General features: G+C 41.2%; 2 protein-coding genes across 2 annotated transcripts; one reads left to right on the top strand and one right to left on the bottom strand.

Annotated features, from left to right (window-relative positions):
- Window positions 1-18,476: 18,476 nt before the first annotated feature.
- Window positions 18,477-19,551, bottom strand: LOC101010089 (histone H2B type 1-J). The gene has a single exon (XM_003897202.5). The coding sequence runs from the start codon at window positions 19,479-19,481 to the stop codon at window positions 19,101-19,103; it is 381 nt and encodes a 126-aa protein (XP_003897251.1). The 5' UTR covers window positions 19,482-19,551; the 3' UTR covers window positions 18,477-19,100.
- Window positions 19,552-19,767: 216 nt separating this feature from the next.
- Window positions 19,768-20,992, top strand: LOC101011060 (histone H2A type 1). Its single transcript, XM_003897203.5, has one exon. The coding sequence runs from the start codon at window positions 19,808-19,810 to the stop codon at window positions 20,198-20,200; it is 393 nt and encodes a 130-aa protein (XP_003897252.1). The 5' UTR covers window positions 19,768-19,807; the 3' UTR covers window positions 20,201-20,992.
- Window positions 20,993-25,355: the final 4,363 nt, after the last annotated feature.

Here is a 25,355-nt window from a genome sequence, read left to right as displayed (position 1 = left end):
TTTCTCAGACATGATGATTCCCTAGCTGTTCTTACATAAACCTCCTCCTTAACTCCCTTTGCTTTATAGAAAGACAGAGAGACAAGGTGTTTGTGAAAGGAGTCTGAAGATGTGGATCCTCATGGTGGACTCATCGTCCACTGTGTCTTCTTTCTCACCGTCATACCCTGCTAATTTTTATATTTTTAGTAGAGATGGGGTTTCATCATATTGACCAGGCTGGTCTCAAACTCCTGACCTCGTGATCCATCTGCCTTGTCCTCCCAAAGTGCTGGGATTACAGGCGTGAGCCACTGTGCCTGACCAGAAAACCTTGTTTTAACAGAGGGAACCATTCTTTAGAAAAACTATTATAAACAGTTCCCTTTTAATTATTCCTAAGAATCATATACAAAATTCCTTTTATATATTCCCCTTCACAAACCTTGTCGCAACTTACAGAGACCATCTGTGACATGCTTGGACTTTCTGACTTGTCCTACTACCTCTTCCTTAAATACCTAGTTGTTTGACTCTAGAACAAGAGTTTATCATATAAGATTTCCTTTCCTACTGCAATAGTCCTCTCATTGATTTTTTTAAATTGAAGATCCTTTTTCATATACAGTTATACTCTTTTCTTTACAACTTTCCTTTATACAATTATTCTTTATAACCTTCCTTACAAAAATACATCTCCACATCCATAACTTTCTTCACATCTCTCTCCTACTTAAAGATTCCTTATTTAATAACTTTTCTAATCCATAATTTGAATCAACCTTTAGATAGTTTCTGAATTTGACAAAATTATCTCATTAAGAACACATTTGAACTAAATATTTGTATTTAGCACTTCAAAAGTTACCTAACACTCTTCCATGGAGATGGGAAGGTGTCCAGTGGGAGCTGTGGGGAATCTTTGGCCCCATCGGTCTTGTTTTCTCAGCCATTATGGGTTTGGGTAACCTAGGCTCCCTCTGAAGCTTAGAACAGTCCCTTTTTCAATGGCCCTCTTGCTTACAGAAGGCACAGAGCTCAGCAAGTTTGGGACTCTCATCTGGGCATCTGGGATGCTGATCTCAAATTTCCTCAGGCTGGCTAACCCTGAGGTGGGAGAGGGTGCTTAAAGTAGTCATAAACAATTGCATTTTGGCTATTATTTCTTTTGGTTCTCTCTGCCTGTTTTGATCTGTCCCTATTGTTGTAAACTGTAAAGGCCATATTTAAAAATTGGCTTATAGGAGTTTGAGTTTCCCATTTCTGACTTTCACAGCTTCCTCCTAACATCAAGGACAGATTGAGTGATAAAAGAGTTTGCCTTCCTGGGGAGTCTATCCGGCAATATTTCCTGAGTGCCTCAACCAAATAGCCCTGACTAGAATAGGATTTTTATCCTCCCCTAGAGTTACTTCTCTAACCTTGTCATAATTAACTGGATTAAGCACATTTTCATATCTTCTATTAAACAAGTTACCTATGATTTCTACATTTGAGATCTCAGGAACCCCTCTGGTAATCCCATTGGGGGTCCAAATCTGGGAGTGCACTCCCCACATACAGTAAATGGCATGATCCTGGTTACAAGCAGCCATTCCATCAGCATATTCTCAGGCAGTATTCAAAAATCCCTTGTTTCTCCTCTACAGCACAGCAGGTGGACACTATTTGCAAGCCATGCTGAATTACATCAAACTACAAGCTTCCCTGGATCCTCTGATACCAACCAACGTTTCCCGTGCATAAAGCTAAATTAGACATGGAAAAAGGCACAAGTACTATTCCCGCCATTAGCAATGTCTCAGTCTCTCACAACACATGTAAGTTTGATTTTAAGGGCTGATAAAGGGCCTCATTCCTGGTGAGACTGGTTGGACTTATTTCCTCAGGCAGTATGGCACATAGGCTGTAGTTAGTTGGTTAAAGCAGAGGGGTACCTGATGAACTTGGGATGGAATCCTATACTGGAGAACTGGCAGGACCCCCTTCCTCATATCAAGGCACCAAGGTGGCTCCAGGGACAGTGAACCATTTTTAGGCCAGATTTCTTGGGAAATTAATTTGTACTAAACAGTGTTAGCATAGAAGATGAGTTTTTAAGACATCAAATTTGAATTTTCTTTAATCGCCTAAAAGGCATCCTGAAAAAGTGTTTCAGGATGCTCACTGTTGTTATGTCTATCAGAGATACTACTAAACCCAGAAATCTTCTAAGTCCAGAGAGTCCAGTTACTTTCCCTTTCAAATTTCCACCTCCCTTTTCTTCAAGAGCAGTAGGGCAATTACCACTGACTCCTGCCAAAAGAACATGGGTATCAAGAATTAGGTGCCACAAAAGTGAAAGATGAGTGGGCAGTGGGCTGGCAACTACCATCACTAGCCAATGGCATGTTACAAAGAAGGCACTTTAAGTATGGAAGTAAAAAAATGCTGACCAAATTAAGAACCCTTAGTGGAAATTTAAACCACGATCTTAGAAAGGTGACCAAAAAACAAAGCCCCTAGGGCGGGACTCTCAATTCTAATGCCATGTAGAGTGGGACTGACAATAATCCAATAAATTCCCCCTAGAGTGGGACTCTAACCAGTCCTAGAAGGAACATGGCTCTGGCATACAACCACGCATTTAGGAACTGAATGGTAATATCAAGTAGCCAGTCATTATAGATTTAATAGACAATGGTCAAAGAGGGGGCAATGGGTATGTAATCTGAATATGGGACTATCTGGAGGCCCCATTTTCATTTCCTGGTTTACCCAGAAAGGTCAGTATGGCAAGGAAATCACAGAAACCACACGGTGCCAATTGGCCATTAATTTGGGTCCAGGCAAAGGTTTCCAAAGCTTTGGTGTACAACCAGTCAGTCACCAAGAAAACATGGTTCTGAAAAGAGCCTTTGGCTAGTATACAGCATTACAGCATCACAACTCCAAACTTTATCTTGATGGTCAACCCCCTCATCTTGATGCTCCCTTTGTGGTCTCTTCATTTTGATGGTTCCTTCCTTCATGGTCACCAGGCTGACACAGGTGAGCCCCAAAATGGGGACTTACCCAATTTTGGAGGGTTTGTGGCTTCAGAGTTAACTTAAAAACACTTTCTGGACCAATAGGAAGCAGCGAACTGCTCCATAAACAAAGGGCAACCTGTGTGCTAACCCACAGGCAGCACAGCCTGGAGTAGCAGTGTACAGAAAAGTGAGTGCTCCACAGAGCACAAGCTAACCCACAGGCAGAGCAGCCAAGTAGCATCATGCAGCAAAGTGGGTGCTCCACACAGCACAAGCTAACCCACAGGCAGAACAGCCCGGAGTAGTAGTGTACAGCAAAGTGGGTGCTCCACAGAGCACAGCTCACCCACAGGCAGAGCAGCCCAGAGTAGCAGCATGCAGCATAATAGGTGCTCCACAGAGCAAGGCTCGCCCATAGACAGAGCATCCCAGAGTAGCAGCATAGTACAGCAAAGTGGGTGCTCCATAAAGCAAGGCTAACCCATAGGCAGAGAAGCCTACAGCAACCGTGTACAGCAAGGTGGATGCTGCAGAAAGCACAACTAACTCACAGGCAGAACAGCCCAGAATAGCAGTGTACAGCAAAGTGGATGCTCCACCAGTAGAACAGACAGGAAGGGGAGGAGCAGTGTTTAGCAACAGGAGCAGTCCAGAGCAGGAATCAGAGCAGGAGCCAGAACTGAAGAAACAGCCACAGTGAAGCACACAGGCTAGCTATATTTATACCCACTATTAATTATATGCTAATTAAGTGGCGTGTTATTCAGAATTTTCTAGAAAAGGGGCAGTGGGGAGCTCCCAGAACCCTATAAGGTAACTTCTGAGTCATGTCCATGGCATTTGTAAACTGTCATGGCGCTGGTGGGAGTGTCATTGTTCTAATGAGCCATGCGGGCAACTAGAGGTTGCTTTGTCACCATCTGCTGGTTTCAGCCGGTTTGTTTGTTTTGTTTTGTTTTGTTTGAGACTGAGTCTGGCTCTACCACCCAGGCTGGAGTGCAGTGGCTCACTGCAACCTCCACCTCCCGGGTTCAAGCAATTCTTGCGCCTCGGCTTCCCGAGTAGCTGGTATTACAGGTGTGCGCCACCACACCCAGCTAATTTCTGTATTTTTAGTAGAGATGGGGTTTCACCATATTGGCCAGGCTGGTCTAGAACTCGTGACCTTAGGTGATCTGCCCGCATCAGCCTCCTGAAGTGTTGCGATTACAGGTGTGAGCCACTGCGCCCAGCCCAGGTTTTTGTTTTTGAGACAGGGTCTTGCTCTGTCACCCCAGTGGAGTGCAGTGCCACAATCATAACTCACTGCTGCCTTGATCTCCCAGGCTCAAGCAATCCTCCCACCTCAGCCTCCCAAGCAGCTGAGACTACAGGTGTGGGTCACCACGCCTCGCTAATTTTTTTTAACTTACATTTTTAGGGATAGAGTTCTCACTATGTTGCCCAGCTGATATCGAACTCCTAGGCTCAAGGGATCCTCCCATCTCAGCCTCCCAAAGTGCTGGGATTATAGGTGTGAGCCACCACTCCGCCGAGGTTTTGGTTGTTTTTTTTTTTTTGTTTTTGTTTTAAACTGCATCCTGGTTTTAATCAGCATGGTCATTACTGGTGCTTGGAAAAGCTGATCTCCTACCTCACTTTGGAAAACTCTTTTAGAGATTAAGTATATGACTATTTATAAAGAGCTTAGTACAGTGACTGAACCCAATGATCAATTATTTAAAATTGCTTTACTCTTGTTAGTGTTATTATTAAATTTTTTTATTCTTTTCATTATTCTGTATCCCATATTGTTATATTTTCACAGTGACTATGAGTCTGCATCCAGTTATGGCCAATGACTTCATATTCTTTTGTGATCTATGGAGTGTCAGATGTGAGTCCATTCAGACAAGACAAGACCACCATAAACCATTGAGATATATTCATCTCTGCTGCTTGTGACCTGGGGTCCTCTTGCTTCCCCTCTGCTGCTACTATTCTAACAGAAGTAGAAGGAACAACAGAATGGGCAGTGGGTATAATTTTGTTTTATCTTTTTTTTTTTAGAATTACTACTTTTTTTACATTTTTGCTTTTAAAACTAGTTTTGCTAAAGTATAATTGGCATATGATAAACTGCACATAAAGTATACATGTTAATGAGTGTGACATAAGTATTCATATGAACCCATTACCCCAATCAAGACACTGAACTTGCTGGACGCGGTGGCTCACGCCTGTAATCCCAGCACTTTAGGAGGCCAAGGTGGGCGAATCACCTGACGTCAGGAGTTCAAGACCAGCCTGACTAACATGGTGAAACCCTGTCTCTACTAAAAATACAAAAATTAGCCAGGCATGGTGGCACATGCCTGTAATCCCAACAACTCGGGAGGCTGAAGCAGGAGAACCACTTGAACCTGGGAGGCAGAGATTGCAGGGAGCTGAGATCACGCCGTTGCACTCTAGCCTGGACAACAGAGCAACACTTCGTCTCAAAAAAAGAAAACAAAAAAGAAAGACAGTGAACTTATCCATCACCTCTAAAATGGACTTGTGCCCCTTTGTAATACCTTTCTCCTGTCTCACTTTATCCCCCATCTCAAAGGAATCACTGATCTAACCTGTCACTGTAGTTTATACTTTCTACAGTTTTGTAAAAATAGAATCCCGTATGTACTCTATTTTGATCAGTTTCTTTTATTCAGCAAAATTATTTACTCAGCAATCCTTGCTGGTTTCATGACTTAAGTGGTCGTGTGGGGAAAGTCCACATGGCCAGGAGCTTCAAGGTTCTCTAGGAAGTACGGGCAGCCTCTCAGAATTAAAGGCATCTTCCAGTCAGCAACCAGCAAGAAGCTGGTATCCTCATACCTAAACCTGCGAGGAAATGAATTCTTCCAACAACCTGAGTGAGCTTGGACATGGATTCTTCCCCAGTCAAGTGTCTAGATGAGAATGCATCCTGGTGGGACACTTTGATTAGTCTTGTGAGACCCTAAGCAAAGGACCTAGCTAAGTCATGCCCAGACTCCTGATCATTTATTATCCTGAGATAATAAATGTGTGTTATTTTGAGACCCTGAAGTTTGTGCTAATGTATTTTGCAGCAATAAAAAACTAGCATATTTTAGGCTGGGCACAGTGGCTAACACTGTAATCCCAGTGCTTTGGGAGCCCTAGGTAGGAGGATCACTTGACGCCAGGAGTTCAAGACCAGCCTGGGCAATACAGTGAGAAACTGCACCCACCCCCCCCAACCCTTTGTCTCCACAAAAAAAAATTTAAAAATTAGCTGGGTTTGGTGGCACACACTTATAGTCCCAGCTACTCAGGAGGCTGAGGTAGAAGGATGGTTTGAACCCAGGAGTTCGAGGCTACAGTGAGCTATGATTGCACCACTGTGCCCTAGCCTGGGTGACAAAGTGAGACTCCATCTCAAACAAAAAGAAAAAGAAAGAGTGACATTTTGAATCAACAGTTTGTTTCTTTTGTTGCTTAGTAGTATTTCTTTGCAGGGATATACCACAATATTTTAGCCATTCATCTATTGATAAACATTTGGATTATTTCCAGATTTAACTAATACAAATAAAGCTACTATGAGTATTTTTGTACACATCTTTATATGGACACATATTTCCTTTTCTCTTGAGTAGATACCTAGAAGTGCCATGGCTAAATCGTATGGTGGTTAGTTATATGATTAACTTTTTAAGAACCTATCAAAATGTTTTCCATAACAGTTTTTACATGCATAGGATAAATTTATGAGAGTTCCAGTTCCTCTATGTCCTTTCCAATACTTCACCCTCAGTCTTTTAAATTTTAGGCATTCTAATAGGTGTGTAGTGGTATTTGATTGTGATTTTAGTTTACATTTCCCAAACGACTAATGATATTTAAAGTATTTTCCTGTGCTTATTTGCTAATACAGTTTCTCTGAAGTGTCTGTTCATATCTGTTGCCCACTTATTTGGGTTGTTTATCCTCTTAGTGTTGAGTGTTGAGAGTACTATATTAAGTATTGTTCATTCTGGATATTAGTCCTTTATCAGGTAAGTGCATTTACAAGTATTTCCCCGAGTTTGTGGCCTGATTTTTCATTTTCTTAACACTGACTTTCAAAGAGCTATTTTTAATTTTGAAGAAATCCAATGCATCAGTTTGTTCTTTTATGGATTCTGGTGTCATATCTAAGAAATCTTTGCCTAATCCAGTGTCACAAAAATTTCTCTTATATTTTCTTGTAGACGTCTTAAAATAGTTTTAGGTTTTATGCTTAAATGTATGAACCATTTTAATTTTCACAAGGTATAGACACAAGTTCTTATATATATATATTACATATTATATATCTATAGTTTGCATGTGGATATTCAATTTTTCTAACACTATTTGTTAAAAAGACTATCCTTTTTCCAACAGGATGCCTTTGGGCCTCTTTCAAACATCCGTTGTTTATATACATGTTGGTTTGCTTCTGGATTCTCTATTGTGCTCCATTGACCGACTTGCTTATCTTACAACCATACCATGCTGTCTGGCTTTCTGAAGCTTTATGATAATTCTGTGAAATGAGTAGTTGATAGCCATCCAGCTTTGTTCTTCTTTTTCAGAGTTGTTTTGGCAACTGTAGATCCTTTTCAGTTCCATATTAATTTTGGAATCGGATTATCAATTTCTGCAAATAAACCTCCTGGGTTTTGACTAGGTTAGTGTTGAATTTGTATATTAGTTTGGGAATAATTGTTATCATAACAATACTGAGTTTTCTGGCCTAAAAGCAAGTTTTATCTCTCCAAGTATTAATGTCTTCTTCGATTTCTCTCAGAAGTATTTTGTAGTTTTCAGTGTATAGATATTTCACATCTTGTCTCAAACTTATCCCTAAGTATTTCATATTTTAATTTTATTATAACATTTTTAAACATTTTATTTCTGATTGTTGCTAGTATATACAAATGCAGTTCAGTTTTTTTATATTGATCTTGCATCCCACAGCCTTTCTGAACTCAAGCATTAAACTCTAGTAGCTTTTTGTACATTCGGTCTGATTTTCTACATGACATGGCTATGTCATTTGAGAATAACGGTTAAGTGCTATCTTTACAATTTGGATGATTCTTACTTCTTTCCTTTCATTTTTCCTTCTTTTCTTTCCTCTTTCTTTTTGCCCCTAATTTCACTAGCTAGAATTTCCAATACAACATTGAATAGAAGTGAAAGGGAACATGACTATCTTGTTTACGACCTTAGGGGGAAAACATTCAGTCTTTAAGTATAATGTTAGTTGTAGATTTTTTGTAAATACCCTTTATCATATAAGGAAGTTCTCCTCTATTTCTAGTTTACTGAGAGTTTTCATCAATAATGAATGTTGAATTATGTCAAATGCTTTTTCTGCCTTATAATGTGACAGTCCTCCACCAGCTTGCTTAAGGGTGATATCTGCTACTTGAACATCATTTACAGAATATGGTGAGTTAACCAAATATTTTACCATGTATGTATAAATCTCAATAAAACAAAGAAATTTTAGAATTCAAATCTATAAAGTGTTGACTTTGTAACATGATTAAAAGCAAATTAAAATATATGAGTTTGTGCCTGGCATGGTGGCTCACATCTGTATTCCCAGCATTTGGGAGGCTGAGGTGGGCAGATCACGAGTTTGTCGAAACCAGCCTCAACAACATGGAAAAACCCTGTCTTTACCAAAAAAAAAAAAAAAAAAAAAAATTGGCCAGGTATAGTCCCAGGTACTTGGGAGGCTGAGGTGGGAGGATCGCTTGAGCCTGGGAGGCAGAGGTTTCAGTGAGCCAAGAATGCGTCACTGTACTCCAGCCTGAATAGTGCCAGACCCTGTCTTAAAAAGAAAATATATATGTATATTAGTTTGATAAACTCCAATATAACTTTTTTACATAAAATTGACTTTTTTAAGTTTATAAATATAAATATTTAAATATGTTATTGAAATCCAATTTTGCTGGAAAGCCTAAACACAATGTGGAAGCTATTGACTTGTCTATTATCAATCTTACATACTATTATAAAACAAATGCTATGCCATTATAGCTTCTTTCAACTATCCAAAAGCTTGTGGGTCAGGTGTGAAACCTACAAGATGAAGCAAATGAGGCTTTATCTAGGGGTGACAGTTTTGTGGAAAGACATGAGTATCAGGGAAGGCTACATAATGCAAAAACAAAATTCTGTGTGGACTTGAACCCAAGGCATTTTGCTTACCAGACAAGTAAGCTGAATGACAAAGCAACAATTCCCTGTCATAAAAGTTAATTTATTTGATATTATAGTTAGACATTTAAAAATACACCAGAAGAATTTTAGAGTTTGAAAATGACAAGTTGCATTTTGTTTTGAGCAGGAAACATATCAAGACAAACTTACTTCATACAAGATATTATTGTAATCCCAGTGACTCAGGAGGCCCAAGCAGGAGGACCACTTCAGGCCAGGAATTTGAGATTAGCCTAGACAACATAGCGAGACCTTGTCTCTAAGAAAATAAATTGGTCATTGTAGTAGCACACACCTATAGTTCTAGTTACCTGGGAGGCTGAGGTAGGAGGACAACTTGAGCCTAGGAGTTTGAGGCTGCAGTGAACCATGATCATGCCACTGCACTCCAGCCTAGGTGACAGATCAAGACCCCATTTCTGGGAGGGTGGGAAAACCAGACATTGACAAGGCCTGAGCAGAGGAGGCTGCCAACTGTAGAAATTGCAAGTTACAAAGAAATTCTCTGTTTTCTACCTTGACATCTGTAAAAAGTTGCTCTAAAGAAAAAGAACCAGCTCTGGCCAGGCACGGTAGCTCACACCTGTAATTCCAGCACTTTGGGACACCAGGGCAGGTGGATCACTTGAGGTCAGGAGTTTGTGACCAAGCCTGGCCAACATGGTGAAACCCTGTCTCTACTACAAATACAAAAATTAGTGGGGTGTGGTGGTGCTCGCCTATAGTCCCAGCTCTCAGGAGGCTGAGGCAGAATTGCTTGAATCAGGGAGATGGAGGTTGCAGTGAGTCGAGATTGCGCCACTGCCCTCCAGCCGAGGTGACAGAGCAACACAGAAGAGAAGAGAGAGAAGAGAAGAGAAAAGAGAAGAGAAGAGAAGAGAAGAGAACCAGTTATTTCCACTGTTTTCAGAACAAATCAACAGACTGAAGTTTACTTGTGTTGACAGTGTGTGAGGTTACAATGTGATACTTACTATTCTTGAGGAGATGGAAATGTTCAGAAAAGAAGCCACACAAAGTACATGGCAGAAGAGCAAAAATGCAAAACAGGCTTAAAGAACCCTGAGAGTTTAGAAAAAAGCAATAGATCAAAGGGATCAAGAATGGGCATTAGAAGATGAAACTGAAGACAGAATAGGGAGTAGGTTCCAGGCATGGAAACAGGACATTCTCTGTGAGGAAAAGAGAAGAACTTGTTTAGTTGGGCATGAAACACACATTCTAGGTAGAAATAATTTTTTTTCTTCTTGAGACAACATCTAGCTCAGTCACCCAGGTTGGAGTTCAGTGGCACAATCTTGGTTTACTGCAACCTCCGCCTCCCAGATTCAAGCGATTCTCCTGCCTCAGCCTCCGAGTAGCTGGGATTACAGGCGCCTGCCACCACGCCTAGCTAATTTTTGTATTTTTAGTAGAGATGGGGTTTCACTGTGTTGGCCAGGCTGGTCGTGAACTCCTGACCTCGTGATCCGCCTGCCTCAGCCTCCCAAAGTGCTGGAATTACAGGCATGAGCCACCACGCCCGGCCCGGTAGAAATAATTTTTCAAAACTTAGCTGGAAAAATGTATATAGCAACAAGTAATGGTTTAAAACTCAGACTAAAAGGATAGAAGCCCTTTTGAAAAACTTTTTGAGAAGTTGCTTTCTCAAACTAAGCTTTGAAGTGTATTTCTTATCTGTCAGGAAGGTTGGAAGATGGAGAGCTTAGAAGTGGAGAAACCAGAAACTTTTCAAATAAGGGCCCCAGATGCTAGGCCATGTTCCTTCAGCCTCTGAAGTCAGCAGTGAATACATGTGACACAGCATGTGTTCGTGCTATGTGCCACGAATCCATGAAGGAATGAATGAAAAGAAAGCAAATGTGTGGGAATAATCTATAAGAGTTGGCAAGTCATTGGAGGTGGAGATGTATTTCTAATGGGTGGGAATGCACAAATCTGTAAATACGTGTCAAGTGAACCGTTGGGTACATGCGGAAAAGGAATGTGGAGGGGACATGAGCTGATACGAGAAGGAGCACATTTCAGAATCAAAATTATTCTGCTTTCTAGTACTGGCTTTGCCACTTTTATCAGTCTTGTGACTTAAGGATGTTTTCTACTCTAAGTCTCAGCTTCATCTCTAAAATGAGGATAATGATACATGTTTGTGAAAAAAATTAAGTTGGATAAAATAAAACAATGTAAATGACTCATGTTTTGTTTTGTTTTGTTTTGTTTGAGACAGTCTTGCTCTGTTACCCAGGCTGGAGTGCAGTGGCACCATCTCGGCTCACTGCAAACTCCACCTCCTGGGTTCACGCCATTCTCCTGCCTCAGCCTCCCAATTAGCTGGGACTACAGGCTCCCGCCACCACACCAGGCTAATTTTTTGTATTTTTAGTAGAGATGGGGTTTCACCGTGTTAGCCAGAATGGTCTAGATTCCCTGACCTCGTGATTCGCCCACCTCGGTCTCCCAAAGTGCTGGGATTACAGGCATGAGTCACCGTGCCTGACCATGACTCACATTTTATTGTCCCTTAATACATAGCCCTGAATAGACGGTGGCGATTTTTTATGATAAGGTCCTTTTGGTGGCATTTTCGAGAGGAGTATCCCAGGCCATGTGCTTGCAAGTGCAAATTTAAAATAAGGAGAAATCTAGGCTGGAGACAAGTTTGCCAGCATTCAGCCATTCAGCTGTACTACGTCACCTACTCTGTACTAGGGCCAGAGAGGAAACAATGGCTGGTGAAAGAGCAACTGATATTTCTGAAGGCAGGAAGACATAAATAATTAGAACAAAAGAGAGGGTGAACAAGGAATAGTGTTGACAGCGCAGCCCTCAAGTCTTGGGTCCTTCTAAGTGCAGGATGAAAAAGGAAGCCTTCATGACACATAAATTCTTACGAGACAGTGTTTCTCTTCTGGGAGAAATGGAAACTCGGAAATCAGTGCTCTCAAAGGGAAATTAGGTATGATTTCTTGGGAGCCACAACCCAACCAGGCTATGAGGCTTTCCAAATAATACAGTCCTGAGTTTGAGCCTCAGAGAAGGCATGTATATTTTCAAGTCATGCACTGTATCAACTGCCTTTTTTGGTAGATAAAAGAAAATACTGTATATGCTAATAATCATTAACAAAAAAACATTCAGGTAAAAAGAAGAAATCTGAGTTTTAACAAAACTGAAAAACACTCAGAAGAGGACTATATGGAATGACAATTTGTTTTTCATCTTCTGGATCATCCCCTGAGGAAAGCAAAGAAAGTTCCCTCAGGATATTCCAGTTGGCAACAGCGGAGCAGAGGAATATTACTTTATTCATTTATTCAGAGAAGTACTTTGCTGGGCACTGTTCTAGAAGATGGGAAATACAAGTGATCAAAATATAACCTACTCCACAACTCTCAAATCCAGCTCCAAAAAACTTTTAGTGTGGAGGATGGTACAGTAAAGATAATAAGCCAATAAATAAGTAAAACATAGCATTTCAGATCTGTATATTATGACCAAAAAAAAAAAAGGCCTAAATTGGAACAGGAAATACAGATGGGGTGCTGAATTACAAGATGGCAGTTAAAGAAGGCCACACTGACAAGATAAGTTCCCAATATCCTTCCTTACAAAGGGTGGGGATCCCACCCTAGAAAAGGAATAGCAGTTCAGCCGCCCCACAGCAGCTGTGGCAGGGCTGTTTCTGGATACCTTCATGGAGAAATGCACAAACTGCCCTTCATTTCAAAGATGAGCATCAGTGTCGTCTTCAGAGAAGATGCAGCCATTGTGGGGTTAGGGTTTCTCTCCTCAGGTCACTAGTGTAGGTGCACCTGCTGAGAAGTTTCAGCCACTCCACCTGCAATAAGACAGACAGTTAATGAGAAAAGAGACAGAACCTGTGAAGAACATGTGACCATCAATCATTTGAATGAAAGGGGGCAAATTTGAATGAAAGGGGACACATTTGTTTATTTGTGTTTGTATAAAGGTATTCCAGACAGGTACACAGGAAACGAAAAGTGGTTCACTGTAGTATATCAAAGACAAAACACAGCCAGGCCTTAGTTTAAATGACAAAAACAGATTTTATTTAGTAACCACTGACAGTGGGAAACCATCTGGGTTTCATAACTGGCACATATCAAAATCAGGCTCCACAAAGCCTGGGAGACGAGGGCCCTATCTTCAGACATTGACTGAAACAAATGGTAAATTCTTTTGGCAGCATCAATTGAGTTTTCTCAGGCAGGCACTTGAGGAGATCGGGCCTATTAGAAACTACGTTCGGGTTTGTTCAGGTCTTTATAGGCCAAGGTGGCCACCTAGTCCAGAAGAGGGCTCAGAAGAATCCGCCTAGAGTTTGGTCAAAAAGAGAATCGTTGCCAAGTAGATGAGGGAACTGGGCGGCTGGGGACTGTTGGGGATGGGATGGTTTATAGTATTTTTTGCATATTCAATTATTAAACCGTAGCAATGAAATACCTAATCGAAATAATAAAACGAAACAAAGTTTTAGCTACATTATCCTATCCATTATCGCCACAAGATGGCGATAGCGCTTCTCAATTCGCCTGCGGGACAGAGGAGGGTGCGGCCCCGAGAACTCCTCTCTGTGCCAACTGCAGCGTTTCGTTAGTTCAGTCGCCTGAGCGTTTCTGCATGTAGATTCCTCTCAGGGTAGCCCTTTGTTGACCAAAAAAGAAATACGTTCACTGATTTGGCCAGCTTTTTTTTTTTTTTTAACTTTTTTTTTTGGAGGGGAAAGGGAGTGGTCATGGACATCCCAAAGTAGACACAAAATAGAGAATCCTGCACTTCCCAAGGCTCGTCGCGGAGGCTTCAACAGTTACCAACATCTTGCCCATTTTGTTTCATTATCCGCACCCACACTGACAGATGAGGGAGTCTAAAAAATATCCGAAACATGAAATCCCATATATGTGATTTTAATTATGAATATTTTCACAAATATCCTAACAGATACGGATATAAAGAAAATACACTAAGATTTTACACCTAAGAAAATTTTAAAAATGATGTGTAACATTATCCAATACCTAGCCCTTAAAGAAAGAAAATCCTGAATTGTCTCAAGTATTTTTTATACTGATTTTGTCTGAATGAGATCCCACCAGATCCAAATACGGCATTTGGTTGCTGTTCCTCTTGAATGTATTAAAATCCGTAAATTTACCCAGGTCTCCAAGTAGCCTGACTGCTCTTTGAAAAAGGAATTGAGACCATAATCTGGGTGGGAATTCTCACTGATTATGGATTGTCATTGCTTTTAAAACATTCTTTGAAAAGTGTTGTGGAAAAAATGGTTTTCTTTTTTTTTTTTTTTTTTTTTTTTTGAGATCTGTCGCCCAGGCTGGAGTGCAGTGGCACGATCTGGGCTCATTGCAATCTCCGCCTCCCGAGTTCAAGCGATTCTCCTGCCTCAGCCTCCCAAGTAGCTGGGACTACAGGCACGCACCACCACGCCTGGCTTATTTTTGTATTTTTAGTAAAGACCGGGTTTCACCATGTTGGCCAGGTTGATCTCCTTCCTGACCTTACGTGATCCGCCCGCCTGAGCCTCCCAAAGTGCTGGGATTACAGGCGTGAGCCACCGCGCCCGGCCAAAGGTGTACTTTTTATGAGAGTATTTTTAAAAATACTCAAATTATCTGTCACAGTTCCTTGCCTATGCCCCTAAAAAGAGAGGGGAGGGGTGGGGGAAGTGGGGGGTGGAAACAGAAATAAAAAGAAAACTGACAGAGGAGGAGTCCAAAAGCCCAACTCCCATTAAGTCAAGACTTCCCACAGTTCTTTAAGCCAGCAAATGAATGTAATTTAAACTGCTTCAAACTTCATATAAAAATAAATCATTTTTGGTAAATCAATAAACAAAGAGGCATCTCCATGACTACTGGTGGGAGTATGTACTCCTCCTTTTCTAAAACAAAAAAAACAGCAGAGAGCCCTGAGTTGGAAACATGGAAAGCATAACTTTTTTGAGTTGGCTATTATTAAGTGTAATATGAGACGGACCACTCCATTCCTACATCTCTTTTCTTTAACCAATGCATTTGGGCTACAGAAGAAATTATGCCTTTTCTTAGCCACTATTCAGCACATCTACATCCAAAATTGAATAGTACTCCAAGAGGGTGCTAAATGACTACATGCCACTTTAACTGAGTCTTCCAAAAACTGAGACTTCTGCTTATAAGGAATGTGGTACACATTAGGACTACTGAGTCCCATGGTCATCCATTCATTACCTTACCCTTTCTGTATAATGGGTCCAAAAAATGTTGAGATATGAGGTATAAAGTGTTCAGTAAGTTCATAGGTGGTCCTGCTAGCAATAGCAAAGTGAAGCATATCCAAATTTAGAGGGTTTATCTCAGTGAAGACAAATCCCTGCCTTATCCATCACAAAATACTTGCAAGAATACAAGAATACTTCCCCTGACATATGGGGCACTTAGCAGCATCAGTATCCAGAGGTCAGCCTTGGTGAGCTAAGTCTATACTACAGAGCTCAAGTATCACCTCTACCATTGCCTGCCATCCTGGTCACATTGTTTACAAATAAATCACTTGGGCAATCAGTGGGGTGATAGGAAAAGAGACTACATAACAGCCATATGGTTGATGTGTACCTGATTGTTGATAGCCTCCTCTGAAGAGTGAGAATTTAGGTTAGTATTCATATGGGACATTATTCTCATACTCTGGGACCATTCTGGGAAATTCGTCCATATCACCATTCCCCAAAGCTTCTTGTCAACACAGCCTCCACTTTTGCCCACTTAAAATCTCTGTCTATCCAAACCATTAGCCGTGTACGTTCAGTTTAGATCATTCTCCTTCTAGAAAAAGTAAACAATGGCATTCAGTACTCCAAATTGTGCTGAGTGGCAGCAATTCTTTTTCCTATTGCCATTTATGGACATACTTAAGTTACAGCTTCTAATGCTACTGTTACAACTGGCGTCAGTAGTATTAGCCAGCTTATATTGAATGCTCACTATGTACAGGACATTGTTGTAAGTATACCAAAACTATTTGCTCAAGAGGCACTATTACATCCCCTATTACATCCACTATTACATTTTAAAATGAAGGGAAAAGCCAGAGGAAAAAAAAGAGAAAAAAGCCAATTCTTCAGGAACTGGTTAGTAATGGGGTTGAACTTGTAGCATTCAGTTTTTTTTTTTTTTTTTTTTTTGGAGACGGAAACGCCTCTGTTGCCCAGGCTGGAGTACAGTGACACAATCTCAGCTCACTGCAACCTCCGCCTCCTGGGGTCAAGTGATTTTCCTGCCTGAGCCTCCCGAGTAGCTGAGATTACAGGGTCCTGCCAGCTCATCGGGCTAATTTTTGCATTTTTAGTAGGGATGGGGTTTCACCATGTTGGCCAGGCTGATCTCGAACTCCTGACCTCAACTGATCCACCAGCCTGGGCCTCCCAAAGTGCTGGGATTACAGGCATGAGCCACCCCGCCCAGTCCCATTCAGTTTTTCAAGCAAAGTATTAACTTTTTGTCCTTATTCTTAAGGGGACACTAGCAAGATGAAAATAACCCATAAGGTGATCATTTGTTTCATTACCTCTTAGGCAGGTTAGTCTTCTGAGTAACAGAATTAGCTGGGTTCTTCTCAACTTAACTTTGTGTAGTTTTCGAAAACCTAGCCTTTACAAATTTTCACCTGTGGCTGGACGATATGCCCATGAGTCAGTCGCAATCCTCCTTTTCTTACAAACTCTGCTTTTTATTCTGATTTCTATATCTTGTATGACAAAGAAGCAAGTTATTTAGCTTGGAAATTATCATCTGACTATTTGGATTAATAGAGAGGGTCAGAGGCCCCTGTAACATAACAATAATGTCATAAAAGTAATTTAAGTTCTGTTTATTCACAGAATTGATAACAGTTCAGTTATCATTAGTATGGGATTATGGTGAAGTAAAAGAACTTGAGTGTATATTTTCTTTTTTTTTTTTTTTTTTTTTTTGAGACGGAGTCTCGCGCTGTCGCCCAGGCTGGAGTGCAGTGGCGCGATCTCGGCTCACTGCAAGCTCCGCCTCCCGGGTTCACGCCATTCTCCTGCCTCAGCCTCCTGAGTAGCTGGGACTACAGGCGCCCACCACCGCGCCCGGCTAATTTTTTGTATTTTTAGTAGAGACGGGGTTTCACTGTGGTCTCGATCTCCTGACCTTGTGATCCGCCCGCCTCGGCCTCCCAAAGTGCTGGGATTACAGGCGTGAGCCACCGCGCCCGGCCTGAGTGTATATTTTCTACATAGAAATATATACAACAAACCAGATAGCAATTCAAAGAGATATATATTTTAGAAACTCACAGAGACAGTTTTCAAAGGCTGGACAAGTGTCCGAGAAAAAGCTCAAAAAAGAAATTTCATAAAGCAGACAATATTTAACTGGGCTTTGAAAAAAATAGGACTTGAGTCAACAAAAGTGTGTATTTGATAGTGGATTTAACAAAAATACTAATTGCTTTAGATGCTATTACTGTGCTAAATTTAGATCCATTTTAAATAAACTAGATAGTAACTCAAGTTTATATACAATTACTACCTTTGAAACCAAAAGCCAGTCATAGTGGGAGCTTCCAAATGCTTTATAGACCTTGGATTTTTACCTAAGAGACACATGACTGAATAGTTACAACCTAGAGCAACATCGTTTGTTGGATGACTGGTTCTCATTTGTGACAACCTGAATAAGGGGGAACTTGCTTTTCCTCACTTCTCCTAGGCAAAGTCAAAAACAGTATTTAAAATACTAACGAAAGGAGTTTTAAAATTGAAATTGACTTATTTCAGAAGAGTCTGGGATAAACGTCCTCAAGTTTTCTGCCTTAACACCCCGAATTGTCCTGTTTAGGCTTCTAATGCCTTTGCTTATATAGATATACCATAAAGGGAAAATAGTATTCTAATTAGAGATAAAGCATTGATCAGGCTGAAAACTACCGCCTTCAAATTCCATTGCAGCCGGACTGGATGGCTCACGCCTGTAATCAGCACTTTGGGAGGCTGAGGCTGGTGGATCACTTGAAGTCAGGAGTTCGAGACCAGCCTGGCCAACATGGTGAAATCCCGTCCCTACTAAAAATACAAAAATTATCCGGGCATGGTGGCGCATGCCTCTAATCCCAGCTACCCAGAAGGCTGAGGGAGGAGAATCGCTGGAACCGGGGAGGCGGAAGTTGCAGTGAGCTGAGATCACGCCACCGCACTCCAGTCTGGGTGACAGAGAAAGTCTCCCTCTCAAAAAAAAAAAAAACTGATTATGTTGCCATAAAGAGTCCCTTTTTAAAAAAATCGCTGTATCCAATGAAAACTGAGAAGAAATCAATCTCCTTCCCGAAAGCGATAAAATACTAAAGAATGAGAAACACAAACTGACAGTTTACTGAGTTTGTTAAGGAAGGCCAAATAAAGGCGGGGTTTGAATTCCTTTGGCGCACCCAAACCGGCCGTGGACTTCCTGGATACAGCAACTAATCAGGATGCAGACAGGAAGGGTGGGCGCTGCCCGGACAAATTCAAACTGATAACTGCTGCAACTTGGCACTGTTCCAACTCACTATCCGCTGGGGGACCGACGAGTATTTTAATCGGTTTCGAACGTGTAATAGAAAGTCTCCCCATCTCCTTACTTAACTCTAAGGGGATTAGAATGGCAGATCTAAAAAAAAAAAAAGTCATTAAGGATTAGTTCAGACTAAAAAACACAGTAGTGAGTTACAAGTACTATGTCAATGGCCAGCACAGGAGGAATACAAGCACCAGCTCTCTCTTTGAGAAGATGGGTGGCTCTTAAAAGAGCCGTTAGGGTCGAGAGTTTGCAACCAACTCACTGTTTACTTAGCGCTGGTGTATTTGGTGACGGCCTTGGTGCCCTCGGACACGGCGTGCTTGGCCAACTCCCCAGGCAGCAGCAGGCGCACAGCCGTCTGGATCTCCCTGGAGGTGATGGTCGAGCGCTTGTTGTAATGCGCCAGGCGGGAAGCCTCACCAGCAATGCGCTCGAAAATGTCGTTCACAAACGAATTCATGATGCCCATGGCCTTGGACGAAATGCCGGTGTCAGGGTGGACCTGCTTCAGCACCTTGTACACATAGATGGAATAACTCTCCTTGCGGCTGCGCTTGCGCTTTTTGCCGTCTTTCTTCTGCGCCTTAGTCACCGCCTTCTTGGAGCCCTTTTTCGGGGCGGGAGCGGACTTCGCGGGCTCTGGCATAGCGAACACTAGCTACAAAGCTTTCAAGGAAAAAGAAAAACACAGTGAGCAAGGTACGACAAGGCGCTTTTATATAGAATCGCTTATGCAAATAAGGTGAAGAGTTGAAGTCTTGTGTCTGATTGGTAGTTATTCAGGGTAACGTCAGAGATCAGTTCTGCCCAATCAGGATTCGCAAATCCAGAAGACGTACTGCCATTGGTTGAAATTAAACTGCAGTCCTAACCAACAACACGTCTTCTTTTTCGCGCCCAATAGTGTTTATAAAAAGCGCCGCCTGTCCTGTTTGTTTCGTAGTTGCTTGTGGTGAGTTAGTGGCGCTTGCAATGTCTGGACGTGGCAAGCAGGGAGGCAAGGCTCGCGCTAAGGCCAAGACTCGCTCCTCTAGGGCTGGGCTCCAGTTCCCCGTGGGCCGAGTGCACCGCCTGCTTCGCAAGGGCAATTATGCCGAGAGGGTTGGGGCCGGCGCGCCGGTGTATCTGGCAGCGGTGCTGGAGTACCTGACAGCCGAGATCCTGGAACTGGCGGGCAATGCGGCCCGCGACAACAAGAAGACCCGCATAATCCCACGTCACCTCCAACTGGCCATCCGCAACGACGAGGAACTCAACAAGCTGCTGGGCAAAGTCACCATCGCACAGGGCGGTGTCCTGCCCAACATCCAGGCAGTGCTGCTGCCCAAAAAGACTGAGAGCCACCACAAGGCGAAGGGCAAGTAACTACCTGGACTAGTTTGTGGCAACTGGAGTAAAACGAGTCCAAACCAACGGCTCTTTTAAGGGCCACCCACGTCTTCTCTAAAAGAACTTAACATTTCCACGTGGAAGAAAATGAGACCTGGGGAAAACTTAAGCCATAAGTTATCCATCCTTATACCTTTTTAAGACAGTGTAGCGAACACCGCAGATTTAAAAGAAAAACTAGAGGAAAGGTGGTCCAGATTCTACCACGTTTAAAAGTTAGGATGTGAACAGATGTATTAGGCCACTACTTAATTTTAAACTTAGCGTGTGTCCACAGAGTGCCAGTGGCTTCGTGAGTTTTTGAAGCACTTTGGCACAAGGGTTATTGCCCTGGCTAGAATTTAGCAGACAGTTATTCCACGCAGGCCAAGGGCGGCAAGAAGTCCCCCCGCTATGTGCCCTGCACGGTGACCCTGCGCGACGTACAGCGCTACCAGAACTCCGAGCTGCTGATCAGCAAGTTGCCTCCTGCGAGAGCTCGGCGGTGACGCCGCTGCAGGAGAGCGAGGCTGCAGGACTCTGTGACACGATAGTCCACCTCCCTGCAAAGGCTCTCTCAGAGACACATCTTTCCTGATGGATAGCTGTGAAGCATTCTCTTACCCACCCCACTGCATGTTTCAAAGTATTCCTTTAAAATGAAGTGAGTAAAATACTGGGATGACGTTATCTGGAGCCCAAGAAAGATTTCTCATTTGGAAAGGCCTTATCCTAAGTTGCTTACCCAGAAGAACTTGACAGGATAGTTATTTCTAATAAACCTTAAAACCCTTTCAGGAAATTTGAGGTAAAGTGTTAGCACACAGACTGTTAAAACGTCTTCCTCACAAATACGGGGGAAAATACATAGAGGATTATCATATGGTTCAACAAATGATGAGTATTAGAAATGTACTTTAGAAATGAGTATTAGAAATGTTTATGAGTATTAGAAAAGTACAGTGTTGGGCGTTCCTGACACAAACTGAGGCCTCCTAGCAAGACTGGCAGATTTCTGTGGAGGAGGGTTATTTAGTACGATAGTGCAAACAACTTTTGGTGTTGTAGCTAAATAAGGAATATTCATACCAAGATTGCACAATCTTGCCTCCTACCTCTGTTCACTGAACTCTGATGTAATTTATTTATTTATTTATTTTTATTTTATTTTATTTTATTTTTTTGAGACGGGGTCTCGCTCTGTCGCCCAGGCTGAAGTGCAGTGGCGTGATTTCGGCTCACTGCAAGCTCCGCCTCCCGGGTTCACACCATTCTCCTGCCTTAGCCTCCCGAGTAGCTGGGATTGCAGGCACCCACCACCATGCCCGGCTAATTTTTTGTATTTTTAGTAGAGACGAGGTTTCACCGTGTTAGTCAGGATGGTCTCAATCTCCTGACCTCGTGATCCGCCCGCCTTGGCCTCCCAAAGTGCTGGGATTACAGGCGTAAGCCACAGCGCCTGGCCCACTCTGATGTAATCTTGAGAAAAAGACATTAACATTTTTCTTGCGTATTGTAGACACTTTTGGCTGTCTGGTAACATGGAAAATCTCAGAATGATGTTTTAAGTATATAAAATGCCAAACAAATTTAAATTACAGTTATCAGAGTATTTTTGAAACTTGATAGTGATAAATGGGCCTATATAGTTATGTTGTTAATATAGTTAACACATTATATAATTTGGTGAGCCTAATTGCTGTTACTAATTAGAGGAGTATAAATGTTTCAAGATAACTCAGCAACTGTAATGAGAAATGAAACATCTAATGTCTTTTGGATTACAAAGTAACAGGTACTGAGATTTGTGGCCTAAATTCATAATAAAGTGAAATGTTCAAGTTCAGTCAAGGTTAACTTTTTAAAAATAGATATTTTACTACCCAAACTCACAGACTTCCCCTTCAGCACCCTCCAATTGCTGAATTTTATCCTTAGGGGCGTTGTGACATATAAGTATGGACCTCAGGTTAAAAACTCTTGCTCTAAAATTTGGTCGACCTACCCCATTTCTTTTCAGCTCCTTTTCTCTAGATACCTCCTCTTCCTATCTGGAATTTCTTTAGCACTTAGTCTATTGACATCTCGTAACCTTTTATTGTTTCTGTTTCTTGTTCTTAAAATATAACTACTTCCAATCCTAGTATAAATATGATGTTCTGGAACAGAAATAAGTGCTGACAATTAGCAAAAATAGGTACTTGAGAGGCCCCCAAAATTGTAAAATATTTGGCTTTTTGATGGATTTTTATACTGTGTAACCCAAATAATAATTTTATTCATTTTTGAGTTGTTTGTCTTTAAAGGTCTTTCAACTTATTTAAATTAATATTTAATAAATTTCACAATTAAATGTATAGTGGTTGGACACAGGATGTATTTTGCAAGTGTAACTGTCACTGGAAAGGGGTCCCAATCCAGACACCAAGAGAGGGTTCTTGGGTCTCTCTCAAGAAAGAATTCAAGGCAAATCCATAGAGTACAGTGAAAGCAAGTTTATTAGAGAAGTAAAGAAAATTGTTCTTTTGTTCTATTCTAAGGATATTTATAGTTATTTCTTGATTACACGCTAAACAAGGGGTGGATTCTTCATGAGTTTTCTGGCAAAGGGGTGGGCAATTCCCCAACTGAGAGTTCCTCCCCCTTTTAGACCATATAGGGTAACTTTCCGACGTTGCCATGGCATCTGTAAATGGTCATGGCACTGGTGGGAGTGTCTTTTAGCATGCTGATGCATTATAAGTGTGTATAATGAGCAGTGAGGATAACCAGAGGTCAATTTCCTCGCCATCTTGATTTTGGTAGGTTTTGGCTGGCTTCTTTACCTCATGCTTTTATTAGCAGTCTTTGTGACCTGTACCTTGTGCCAACCTCTTCTGTGACTCATTCTGTGAATACAAATGCCTTAAGCTTCTGGGAATGCAGCCCAGTAGGCCGCAGCCTTATTTTACCCAGCTCCTATTCAAGATGGAGTTGCTCTGATTTAAACGCCTGACATAATAAAGTTTGCTGCTAGATTTGTTTTGTAATGTGAAAGAATGTGAGTACTCAGAGTTACTCTGTTTGAACTAAGTTTATCTTGATAGTCAGTTATCCTATTAGAAAAGAGACTGATTAGCATCACATTTTTAAAAATGTTATACTGTGTGTATGTTTACTATTGATTTCAGAACTAAATTTACCGTCTATTTCAGAAACTAAAGAGTCTCACAAACTCAAATATCCTTGTAGGGGAGGCAAAATTTTACCTCTATCCTCTTGAGTTTTTATGGCTGGGCCTGATAATTAAACTGACATAAGACAGATTAAGAGGAGAAAAGCATATAACTTTATTTAATATAAATTTTATGTGGCATGGGACATGGGAGCTCTAATTACAGACCCCAAAGAAGTAGCAAAACCTAAATGCTTTTATAGTAGGTTGAACAGAGTAAATTGTGAAAATGTAACTATGTAGGAAGGATAAAGGAAAACAATTATTTTAAGGAGATCTGCCTGTACAGAATTCTCTTGGTTTGAACTTCCTGTCCTTGATGAAAATGTTCTTTTCCTTTTGGTACAAGGAGGACATCTTCCACACCAGGCCTCTGAGCCCAAGCTAAGCCTGTGATATGCACATATACATCCAGATGGCCTGAAGCAACTGAAGATCCACAGAAGTGAAAATAGCCTTGACCGATGACATTCCACCATTGTGATTTGTTTCTGCCCCACCCTAACTGATCAATGTACTTTGTAATTCTCCCCACCCTTGAGAATGTACTTTGTGAGATCCACCCCCTACCCCCAAAATATTGCTCTAAACTCCACCACCTATCCCAAAACCTGTAAGAACTAATGATAATCCCACCACCCTTTGCTGACTCTCTTTTCGGACTCAGCCCGCCTGTACCCAGGTGAAATAAACAGCCTTGTTGCTCACACAAAACCTGTTTGGTGGTCTCTTCACACGGACATGGGAATTTTAATTCCTGCTTTTAGGGAGGAAAAAGGGAACAGTGAGAGTGCCTTTCTGCCTTTCTTGTACCTACTCTTTTAAATTGCCTTTATCTCAAAATCTTATTCCAAAATGGCATATTTTGGGATGGCATATTCTGCCACATTTTACCATTCATTGCTATCCTTATTGTCACTAATTGCTATGCGAAAACTCATGAAATCAGATACAGAAAATGGCTTCTGATTGGTGAGAAGCTCAAGCAGAGAAATATATTTGTTAACTAATGTTGGGGAAAATACAATTTTGAAATCTCCCAAAGAATAGAAAGGAAATAATTTTATTATTGAATAAGCATTAAACCAGAGAGTTGCTTATCACAGGCAATCTTACGAAGAGATTGCAAAACCAGAAAGAAATCTTGCTTTCTTATTAGGAATAGCCACGTTGGATAGGTTTTGCAATTCGAAGTTAGGTGACAGCTAAAGTTTGGCCTATTTTCTCACTGGAAACTGGGAGACAGAGCACTATCTTTTTTAATGATGAACATTTCAAAGAGATAGCTCTCCAGGCATTGAGAAAATATTCTCAGTTATAAGGCCTGTTTAGTCATTAAAAGGATTTGCATACATTTTAAAAGGACAGAGAAAGACATCTTGAAAGTGATGGGAAAGGAAGTCTCTTGTTTACAACAGATAACTAAGCCTGTTATTTTAAATTTGTATTTACCCTTAGATTAAGTATTCAATTAATCTATGCTCCCTTACCCTCTTTACAACATATACTGAATTCAGCTACAGCAAGTTACAGCCAGTCATATCAATTTTGTTTTGTTTTGTTTTCCAAAGATGTATGGCAAGTTTTCTTTTATTGCAACATAAATGCAAAAATTTTTAAAGTATTTTAATGAAAAGTTTATCTTCATTTACTTTATGACATTTAAGTGGAGTACTTTGAAAATACTTCAAGCATTGCTGTAAGGAAGTCATTGAAATAAAGAGTAGCAAGAAAATCACCAAATAGGCCGGGTGCAGTGGCTCATATATTCAGTATATGATAAGTTCCTCAAATCAGTGGGGGAAATAGGTCATGTATTGTACTGACTAACCAGCTGATTAACTTTTTGAAAAGTTATTTCTATAAACAAGAAATCAAATCCTTATTACTACAGTTAGATTATTTAAAATGGTTCTACCCAGCATTAGTTAAGGTTGT

This window comes from Papio anubis, chromosome 6 (genome assembly GCF_008728515.1).
Source record: "Papio anubis isolate 15944 chromosome 6, Panubis1.0, whole genome shotgun sequence".
Lineage (NCBI taxonomy): Eukaryota > Metazoa > Chordata > Mammalia > Primates > Cercopithecidae > Papio > Papio anubis.
Note: the sequence above shows the minus strand (reverse complement) of the source record. Positions and strands in the feature narration are given on the sequence as shown.

What these genes read in the sequence shown, in the direction of transcription:
- LOC101011060 (XM_003897203.5), top strand. Translation starts at nt 19,808, where the DNA reads ATGTCTGGACGTGGCAAGCAGGGAGGCAAGGCTCGCGCTAAGGCCAAG.
- LOC101010089 (XM_003897202.5), bottom strand. Translation starts at nt 19,481, where the DNA reads ATGCCAGAGCCCGCGAAGTCCGCTCCCGCCCCGAAAAAGGGCTCCAAG.